General features: G+C 30.4%; 1 protein-coding gene across 1 annotated transcript; it reads left to right on the top strand.

The window, feature by feature from the left end:
- The first annotated feature begins 492 nt into the window (after nucleotides 1-492).
- Nucleotides 493-3789, top strand: LOC149264673 (uncharacterized). Its single transcript, XM_089390228.1, has 3 exons — nucleotides 493-670; nucleotides 768-897; nucleotides 3037-3789. The coding sequence occupies exons 1-3, from the start codon at nucleotides 538-540 to the stop codon at nucleotides 3728-3730; spliced, it is 957 nt and encodes a 318-aa protein (XP_089246354.1). The 5' UTR covers nucleotides 493-537; the 3' UTR covers nucleotides 3731-3789.
- The last annotated feature ends 7531 nt before the right edge of the window (nucleotides 3790-11320 follow it).

Genomic DNA, 11320 nt, shown 5'->3' with positions numbered 1-11320 from the left:
CTCCTCGTGGCCTCCAAATGGAGATAGATGGTTCAAATTCACAGCTCGCCGTATTTCTTTAGCCGCCGAAATAGCGGCCTGCGATTTCATTCAATAATTGTTTCGTTTTTTGACAATTCAATGGTACATTTTTATGGTGATACGATTGTTTGAAGTGTATTTGCCTTTGTTTTCTTGCTAATTTAATCATATGATTTTGGATTTCACATTGGCAATGTTTTTAATTGTTTTTGTTTTTACAAATTCAACCATTTTAATGACATCACTGTTTGAAATGTATTTGTTTCTGGTGAAAATAGAAATCCGGAAAATTTTCAACACCTTGTTTATAAATATTTAATTCAAATTGCTCTTTACAATATTTCATGGTCACGTGCTGCTCTTCACTAGCAGAAGATTCACGCAGTGACGTTTGTGGGCAGGTGAAGCTAATTCTATTTTCGATATATAGTCCAAGGCCCAGCAAAAGACGAGCGAGCAGGCGAGTGCCAGGAGAGCAGATCGTCAGGTGTGGAGTTGCAGACGAGAATATCTCAGATGGGTAGAGCTCCTTGCTGCTCAAACCAAGGGCTTAATCAGGGGCCATGGAAGCCCGAGGAGGATATGATTCTGTGTGATTACATTCGAATTCATGGCGCTGGAAGATGGAGAGATCTCCCCACAAAAGCAGGTGAGTCTGTTACAACAAATCTGTAATAGTAGTGTATTGATACATTCTTAAATAGGTATTGATGGGTTGAATAAGAACAGAGAATTTGTTTTTGCAGGTCTTCAGCGTTGTGGAAAGGGTTGTAGATTGCGTTGGATCAATTATCTTCGCCCCGACATTAAACGTGGAAATATTTCCATCGATGAGGAGGACATCATTATTCGGATGCATCACCTTCTTGGTAATAGGTATGTGGAGTAATGGTTGAATTGATTTATTAATTTTTGAGTGCAGACGTTTATTTATATTACAATTTGGTATGAGACTACGTGTAAGTCTGTGGACTAATTTTTAAATCAGATTTATTCAATTTTGTGTGGAGAGTTTTATTCTATAATCTAATATGGCATCTGGAACTCTATCTTTATGTCCATCCTTATTGATCTCTTTGAAATAAAAATAAATTATGCTCTAAATACAAAATAAGCATCTGTCCATTCAATTTTATAGCGCAACAAACATACACTTTCCCTCCTACTAAATAATAGAATATACCTTTAAGGTCAGTAATATTATTAATATTATAATGTATATTTTCAATAATATTTTGAATATTATAATTAATATTTTCATAATATATTATTGTTTGTTTTTTCTAAGTTATACTAATTCTATTAATGTAAAAAGGGTATCATACACTGACCCCGAAGCCTATACTTATTTATGCCAAAGGAAAGGCATCAACCAGCAAAAAGAACAAGATTTGAACTGCCTGATTTGAACTGCCTAGAAAGGAAACCAGTTAGTAATCAAAGTAGTTCAAAAAATTAGCTTGGTACCCACGCAAGGGAAACCAGCAAAGCATCCAGTTTTGTATCAATGTATCTGAAGAAACCAAAAAAGTAAACCCAACTAAAAAGCCTAAAATTTTAAGTTTTTCCCCAAAAACCCATTGAAAATAGGAAACTGAAAAACAGAGTCCCAATGAACCTAAGACACGTGGCATGCTGAGTGGCAGTTGACGAGGCAGGCGCATGGCACGTTGAGTGGCAGCAAGGTGGTAGACTAGGCAACTAACACACGGCATCGAGGTGGCAGGCTAGGGATGTGGCGGCGACGGAGAGTGCTCCTCCACGATGAAGCATCTTTACTCGTCCATGTTGCCACTTGCCAGCGACGAAGTCTCCGTGTCGCCAACCTGCAACTCTGGGTGTTCTTCCTCGACGAGACAGTAGTATTCCTCCATTACCCAGTTCATTTGTGGAGCCTCGATCACTTCCTTCCCTGCGCTTCTCGTCTACTGCTCCTCGCTCCTCTCCTCTGCGCCTTGAATACTCATATGAGCCAGTTCTGGTTTGGCTTTGGTTTCGTTGCTCCCCGTTGTGGTGCGCCTACCTCCTATTGTTCCTTGCTCCTCAGTTGCCATGAGTCGTCCTCCAACCTCGCAGTCTTGTGCCTCAGAGCTTTGCTTTTCCTCATGAAAGCTTATGGTTATGGTAGCCGTGATGAGGGGCTTGTTCAAGGCGGAGCGGAAGGTGAATTGGGCATTCTGAGAATGCAGCTGAGGAGAGGGTGGAGTGCTTTTGGGAGATGGGCCAGAAGTGGAAGGGAAGCGGCTGAAAGGCGTCGCAGAGGCCACCAAGTGGAAGCGACCTCTTCCACTGCGCGTATTTGGGTAACGACCATTGTTCTGCTCAGTCACAGAGGAAGTGGTCTCCGAAGCAGAAGAGCGCTGCGAGCGTCTCAAGCTCCCTCGGTTCCCACCCCTCTGGCTACGCATCCTGTGTCACACTGTCGCACCATGCTGTTTGCAAGTGGATGCGAGTTTCGTTTAGAATCGGGCACAATGGGATGCAACGTCATAGTGGAGCTAGGAGACAATTCAGCAAAGGGATGAGCAACCAGGGCTGAAGGGATGATGAATTGATAATTCAGGTTGTGGGTGAATTGGACGACTGAGCCAAAATCAATACAGCAAAAGAGATTGCAGCGTCGACCAGTGGTTGTGCGGGAGCTCGGTGTCGTCATTGCATGAGGGCAGAGGCATTGCAGGGGCCGAGGTTGCAGGGGTGGATTGGTAGGAGCAGAGGTGATATTTTCTGGAGAGTTCATGTTTGCCTTCAGCCGAGATTGATGGCAGTTATCAAAATGGTAGCAGCTCTCACTTGAGGTGCATTTATGGCAATGGTTAATGCCATTTTTAAACCACTGTGTCACTGTGTCACCCTACAGGAGGCCATGTAGTCTTGCCCGCATCCGGGACATAGTATATTATTGTTATTGATCAGAATTATTCGTATTTTTTTAGTAGAATATATACACGTTATTTCCAATCTTATGTGCAAAAAAATTTTGGATGCTGATTTATGACACATAGTACCATGCAGGTGGTCGCTGATAGCAGGACGGTTGCCTGGGCGGACAGACAACGAAATCAAGAACCATTGGAACTTTCATCTGCAAAAGAAGGTGCCACCAATCCAGCAATCTCAAAGAAACAAAAAGCTAAAAAACGACGCGATCAAGCCCACACCTGTCAGAATAAAAGCCGCGGTGAAGCCCACTGAAATGGTGAATCCAAATGCTCGCAACAGCACTTCTGCCTGCAGTAACTGTAGAAGTTCAGATCAATCGTTCAATTTTTTTACTAATCAAGAAATTGTGAATTCCTCCAAGTCATTTTGTAACCTACTTGTGGAGGATCCGATTGCAGAAGAACATCCAGAGCAGAGCGCCGTTGCGAATCTGGGAGATGTTAATCTGATTCAAACAGAAGATACAAATTTTAATTCAGCTGACCAGCAATCCCCATATTGCGCACAGTTGGGAGGTAATCCAGCCACAATAGCGGAAAGTTTATGTGATTTGAACGACCTACTGTCTCCCGAATGCAATACCCTCGCTCCTGTGTCCTTTTGCTTGACAGATTTTGAAATGGAAGAGTTCAACATAGCAGCAGAAGCCACAATGGGTTCTGAACAAAACAGTTCATTCACAGTTCTACAATGGCCGTTTGTCAACGGAGGGTCGAGTTCCGCCGCACATCACGTAGATTGGATTCATGAATTCGATTATGTATGAAAGTAACATTTTAAAATATTGAGTGAATGTTGAATAAATATGCAAACGTGGAAATTGAACTCCGGTTTTTGATCTACTTGTTGCAACTGTCGTGTTCGTGTCAATTTCATATAGTCTCCCAGTTATATATATATAATATGAAAATTTATTATGGATGACTCGTCACTCACACCACCTGTAATTGCTCAATAAATATAAAACAACCATATATATAACAATTTTTTATACTTTTTAGTATAAATAATTACTATTAGAATTTATAATCTGCAAATTCATATAATCGAAGGATATAAAAAATAAATAATAAAAATTATTTTTTCCGAAACAAAACATTCAATAATGTAATAATTAAACATTTCTCTTTCTATTTGAAAGGAGAAAAGTAGAGAAGCAAAATTAGTATTTTGTAATACGAAGAAATACTGTTACATTCTAAAATACATTCACATATAGTATATTTTGTATTAAATTTGGTTTACAATAAAAGCATATAATAAGATAATACGAATTTAAATATAAATTTAAATAATAAAAGAATATTTAAATAATAAAAGAATAATATAGTAGTTTTATTATTTTGGTTGTATTATATATTTTTTCATTAATTTTGAGTTAAAATAATTTTATTTTGTTGAGTTGAGGTTTTCGTGATCCATATCAAGTTTATGAAAAAAAAATTTGGTCTAAATCACATGATCTTACATTTGTCGACGTGTTTCAAACCAACCAGTGTGGTTTATCGTCTGGACAAGTTGAGGAATCAAATCTAGGCTGAAGTTAAATAGTTAGAGCAGGACCTCCAACAGCTATATTTGACCAGGCAACCACTATATTTAGCCGTTTGACTAGGAAACGACTATATTTAGTGGTTGCCTAGTCAAATATAGCCATTGGAGGTCATCCTCTAACTATTTAACTTGTAGCCTAGATCTCATCCTTCAACTTGTCTTGACGATGAACCACACTGGTTGGTTCGAAACGGGTAGACAAATGTAAGAATCTGATTTATGATGAAGAATATTCTCATATAATTTTATCTTATAAAATTGGTTTATAACAATCTATTGCTTGTTAATTATTAATAATTTAGTATTTACTATGACAATTTTTAATTTATCATTAAAGTTTTTTTTTAATTAAAAAATTAATTTGTTACCGTGATTGGGTTAAATGTTTGTGTGTCTTATTCCAATGTTCTTGGCATGTCTCTTATGGCATCCATGAAATTTAGTCAACTTGACAATGGGCCAATTTTCATGGGTATCATGGTTGGCATCTTGTAATCAAAACAAAATAAAACTAAAACTACATACTAATTTTTATTAATTAACTCTTTGCATTGATTAATTGTAAATACCAACATAACCTAGTATCGTTGTATTGAGTTAACATATAGATTATAGCAATGGTTTTTCGAATTGACCACTATTAATCTAGCATTGACCAACCCAAGTTATAAAATTTAATGTTGAAAATTAAATATTTATTTTTCAATATTACTAAAAAAAATATTGTTCAAACATTTGATTGGATGTAACTTTGAAGGTATTTTATGCCATGTGGAAAACTGGTTCAAATTTTTTTGTCATAATTTTTAGATATAATTACAATATGTATACAATGATTTGTAAGTAACTTATTTAATACGAATTATGCCCACCATAATTTAGCAACTATTTGTATAAAAAATGAATAAAAAACCTATAAAAATAAATATACTTACTAAAATATTTTATTCAATGATTTAACATGTAAGAATAAAAGTGTAAATGTGCAAACATAATAGTGATTACTACAATTAGAATATATATATTTTTAAATTCACTCTAATAAATTTAACAAAAACTATCATTAAATAATGTTTGTGAAAAATTGAAAGATAAATAAAAAATGAGATTTTTTTTTTTAAAATAATCCAATAAAAATGAGAGAATAAATTACGAAATATAAAAAATGTTAGTTAACAGAAGTGCTTTTCTCCACAACTCATAAATATCTTCCATGTGATAAAAGGATGGCACCGACGACAAAATTCAAAAAAGAACGTATCAAAATGCAAGTCAATAAAATTTATAAAACTTCCGAAAACTTCGGAAATTAATTTTCCACAATAGTTATAGTCATTGTAAAATTTAACATTATATTTAATATTTTAATATGGTAATATTTTGACTCTATTCATTAGTGAATCTTTCCCTACACATGGAGTTATTCAACCCATTCTTATTGGAGTATTGAAGTGAGCTTGGAGAATATTCGCACATGAAGCTAATCAACCAATTCTTGCCAAAGTATCGAAGTCTTCCTCTTGTTTAGGGGGTCTGGCTTTTTGTATTCTTTTAGAATGTTGCAGGAATGAATTTTTTTCTATTAATTGTTTTAATTTTCAAAAACCATATATATATTCTTATAAAGATTTATAAGCATTTTACAAGTATTACGTTCTTGAATATATTTATAAAGAAAATTTAGAAATATTTGAGTGTGAATGTTTTTCTGCAATTATATCTTCCAAAATTTATGCAGATATTTACCTTATATCTTTACTTGTCAATATTATTTTTTAATATGCTTAATTCTAATTTATATTATTTCTTTACACACCTATTTTTTACAAACTTGTTCTTATCAAAATAATTTTCTGTCATGTTTTATTTAATAAATAACATTAATTCCTGATTTCTTCATTTAAATTTTATTTATTTAATTATTTTTTTTAATAAATGATTTTGATGGCCAATTTCTTTTATATAAATACTATTTATTTTATTTTATAGTTTTTAATTGTTACAAATATTTTTTATAACTTTTTTTATATATTTTGAGATTTGTTGTCAATTTTTATGTCAGTTCATGATTTGAATGAAGATTTTGTTTTTATTAGTATTTATGAAGTTTCTAGACTTACTTGCAAATTTCCTATACATTTCCCTTTTCCTTGAGCACCTTTTTTTCCCTTTTCCTTGAGCACCCTTTTTTTTGTGTTCTCTTGGACTACGATAACTAATTTAATTCATAAGCAACTTTTAATTTTCTTTAGAAGTACAAGAATTACTTGTTGATGCAAACAAAAGTTTTCATCATAGGTAAATGAAAATTGTAGAGTATCTGGACTATCATAATAAAATTAATGGAAAAAAATACATATATTTTCATATTTTAGAGACAATATCATTTAGAGAGATAAAGTTGATAGATAATTGTTTAAAAATGGTCCAATATTTGTAATTCTATTTTTCCCATTATAATTTTTGTGCTTAGTAAATTTGCAAACTATAGATAAATATATTAAATATTATTTGAGATTTGTAGTGCATGCTATGTACTTGTCTCCAGTGTGGATAAGTTTTATTAATTACTGAAATCATAGTTATTAGTAAAGAACTATATAGACCATCACAATTTAAATAAACATTAGTAATATTGTTAAAATGTTATATTTAATATTTTGTTTTAATACAAGTATATTATATTTAAAAATTGTTTTTCTTTAATATAAATCTATTATGCTCAGATGATCTTAGAAGTTCAGGTTTCTCTTTTGCTATATACATGTGAAAGTAATCTTAAATGATCTAACGCTGATTCATAAATCTTTATATAAAAACCACCGCATCTTTGCCGAAAATGTTGGCTGTTAGACTAACTTCCAACTAACTATATATATTTAAAATTTCATTTTAATTTTTTTCATTTAATTGGTTTTATATCATTAACATTTTTTCATCAAAATTTATATTATTTTAAATAAAATTAAAATTAAAATATTAATTTATAAAATATAAAATATATTGTATTCTTTTATTATTTATTTATGTGTTTTGATTATTCATAGATTTTAAATAACTAATTCCAAAATAAAAAGTACAATTACAATATCCCCGGTTACCATTTCTTATTTTAAATGAGATAATTTAAATATTATTTATATTATTGAAAATAAAATTTATTAATTTAGAAAGTCCCAGTTAACTTTATCTAAATATAATAATATAAATTTTCCACAGTTAACATCAATTTAAATCTATAGGTTAATATCATGCGAAAACAAAATCAAGTGAATTTATAATGGCATAGACAAAGTTATTTTACTAAGAAAATTTTGAATTTAAATTACATTGCATATGTTTATATGATATTTTACTCCAATTCCATTAATATAATTAATGATATTAATGGTTTAACATATTTTCTAATGAAAATATAAATAATTACAATTTAATAAATTTTATATTTAACAACATACTATTTCATTTTCATATTCTGCCATTATATTGTATATTATATATTTATATAACATTTTAAGAATTTATTCTATAATTTACATTAATATTACTATATATGAATAAATAATTACATTTTTTTTCATTTATTATGTATATAATGGAAGGCATTCACGTTCATGGTTACCTATTTATGTATACAAGGGTTTTAATAATAAAAATGATATTACATGAGAAGCAAAATATCACTATTATACGAAATGATTATATTTTCTCACAAGTATTTTTATAATTTGTTAATAATATGATATCATCTACATAAATTAACAATATAATAACATAACTTCTTATATGTTTACTTCCTTTATTTTTTATGGTTCAATTTTTAACTAATTTATATAGAAGGCTATATGTCAAATAGAGGAGACATTTTAATGTGATTTCTATTCTACTCTTTGTTTTGATTGGTCCTTCTAATTTTATCATTTAATGGAACCCTCAAATTTACAATAAACTTTTCATATAATGAGAATGTAGCTCTTCTCCACTCTAGTTGAATTCCTACTTTCTTGATTATTTTTTAAAGTTATTAGACAATGTATGATAATTTTCATAATAAAACAAAGAAGAATTATTAAATATTGTTTTTTCCACTCTTTCAAAACATTGACAACTTATGAGATGGCCTCCAATACTTAGGTCAAAAAAAAGCCAAAGAAAATCCCTCACAATTTCCACACTATTAGACCTTGTCAAGGCAACAATCTAGCGTCATGTTAAATGTCATGCCAAATTAATCAACACTATGTAACTTTCCATAGTACTAAAAGGAATTGTAATTCAAATCTATATGAATGTGACATCTATTTCTTTGTGTATGCACATAATTTAAACACGATTCAAACAAGTGCTACCAAATTTACTACGTCGTAATTGAATTACAAGATTTTTTTGGGGATACAAATTGTCAAACTTTTTCATATAAATTTGAATACAATTGTTCTTTGTAAAACAATGTCATCGAATAATAATTTTTTTAGCTTTATATATATATATATATGATACTAATGTCAGTTTAAATATTTTACATTATACTTTATATGTATCATGCTAGTAGCTTCTATATGCAAAATTTGTAGCAACATAATCCTTAATCTCATTTATTTACATTCCTCTCTAGTGCATAACCTTCTTACAGTATTTATTCCTTTTCACCTCGAATGGCATTATATATAAATTAGTCTGTGGTGTATTAGGAGGGGGCATTAAGGATTACAATGTCTTGTTAAGAAATCAGGTCCCAATTATAGTTGTTCATATGTTTTCTTGCAAGGGATTCAATTTGGCTTCAAAAATTGGTTACTTATTTATTACTCTCTATATATGTTATAAAGACATTTTCTTTTTCATGTGAGCTTTGATCTATTTATTACTTATTATTACAAACCTATTGCTCTCCTAGGTTTCCACTACGACATTGTATTTCAAATTTTCTTTCCTTTATTTATGTTCTTCTCCAGTGTATGTAATTATTACACTAACTATTATTATTAACCTCAAATGGAATTATATCTAAATCATGGTGCGGACGCATTGTGAATGGGGATTGAGGACTAGAAATCCCTCTTAGCAAATCACCTCCTAATTGCAATAATGTATATGTTTTCTTGCATGGAATCAGATTTGGATTCCAAAATTGCATAGTTCTTCTTGTTACTGTACAAATATGATATGAAGCCACTCACTTTTTTCATGTGATATTTGGCCTATTTATTGCTAATTATTACATCCAATTAGTCTCCAAGGTTTATACTATAACTCATATTTTTCTTTCTTTCTTCTCATCCCATATAGATAAAGTCAAATCTTGTTGAGTTTTAGTCATGTGTTGTTCACATATTCTTTATCCCCTCCTCAAGTCTCTCGTTTCACACATAAAATAATGATTTGAATTATAATGGCCATCGACCATGGCACTAGAAGAAAATGAATCAATTCCTCTCCACCAGTCACTAACCAATTTTCTCTCTACCAAATGCCTTAAAAATCATAACTTTCTTCTCAATTTTACATACAATTTAAACCCAAAAGGGAGGATCACTGACGATACTAACTGCAAGAACTATGTACCTTAACTTCCTCTTTTGGTTGCATAAGAACACATGATGAGGAAAATAATTTTTGATATTTTTTTTCCATTAAATCCACATTTTCATTTCCAATGTGAATTCAAATGTGATGATGCCCCTATCTATGAATTCCCATTTCTCTCCCTAACTCATGGTGCACACATATCATATGAATTTATGTAGCCTAGGGTATTTTGTAAGATTTCTCCTATATATAGTATTATTGTAGGTGACTATTATAGTTTAAAATATCCTACTTACACAATGTAGGTGAATAATCAATAAAAAACATGTAATTTACTATTAAAATTGGTAAATTTTTTATGAATATGATCCATTTAATCATATACATGTAAAAAATATTCCTATACATGTAAAAAATAGGTAAATTTTTAACCAAGTTGACAAATATTGTTTTCATAAAATGTCCAAAAAAAACAACCCATTTACCAAAGTTGGCCCCTAATTTTTTTCCTATATATACCTCTAAATAAAGTGGATTGAAACATGCTCGATAATTTGAATCCTAAATACCTATTAGCTCATTAGTATCATGACACTTGTAAAAAGAAACCTAAAATATGAATCATAAGAATGTATTGTAAAACATTATAATATAAAAATAAATATTTTTATATATTATTATAAAAATGCTTTAGTAGGTTACTGTAAAATTATTTTGTATAATCTGTTAACACATAAGTATAATAATAGAGATTCTATTTCAATATGGTACTATAAGAATCAAAATTTCAAAATTATTAATATATAATGAATAATAAATCGACACATATTAATATTGGATAAATAATTTCTAAAATTTTGTTTTTATGTTTTACTGGAAGAAAATTATATATTATATTATTAAAAAAAACAATGGAAATAAAATAGAAACAATATATCTTTTATTAATAATAAATCAATTATATGTATTGATAATAGTAGTGATAGGAGGAAAGTATATTTTTTTAAAATGGTGATAACAACGATTATATCTGGGGGTTATTAGTAACTAGGGAGTGCGGAAAAGGGGGTTATTTATGATCCTATGGAGGGAAAGAAATATAATTTATTAAAAGTTTAAGAAGAGAAGTCAATAATGAGGAAAAATATTATGCAGTATATCAAGATTCTATCTGGACGTAATGCAGGTAAAAATTGTAATATATCTTTCCATTATTACTTATTATTTGACTAATTTCCCAATTAATGTTTTAATTTATCTCACCTCACACAAA

Source organism: Pinus tabuliformis, chromosome 6 (assembly GCF_031772625.1).
Source record: "Pinus tabuliformis cultivar Carrire ecotype Pingquan chromosome 6, CPIR1, whole genome shotgun sequence".
Taxonomy (NCBI): Eukaryota; Viridiplantae; Streptophyta; class Pinopsida; order Pinales; family Pinaceae; genus Pinus; species Pinus tabuliformis.
This window is presented reverse-complemented; position numbering and strand designations above follow the sequence as displayed.

What these genes read in the sequence shown, in the direction of transcription:
- LOC149264673 (XM_089390228.1), top strand. Translation starts at nt 538, where the DNA reads ATGGGTAGAGCTCCTTGCTGCTCAAACCAAGGGCTTAATCAGGGGCCA. An exon ending in AGATCTCCCCACAAAAGCAG is followed by an intron (nt 671 to 767) that starts GTGAGTCTGTTA and finishes TTGTTTTTGCAG; the next exon opens with GTCTTCAGCGTTGTGGAAAG. An exon ending in CATCACCTTCTTGGTAATAG is followed by an intron (nt 898 to 3,036) that starts GTATGTGGAGTA and finishes AGTACCATGCAG; the next exon opens with GTGGTCGCTGATAGCAGGAC.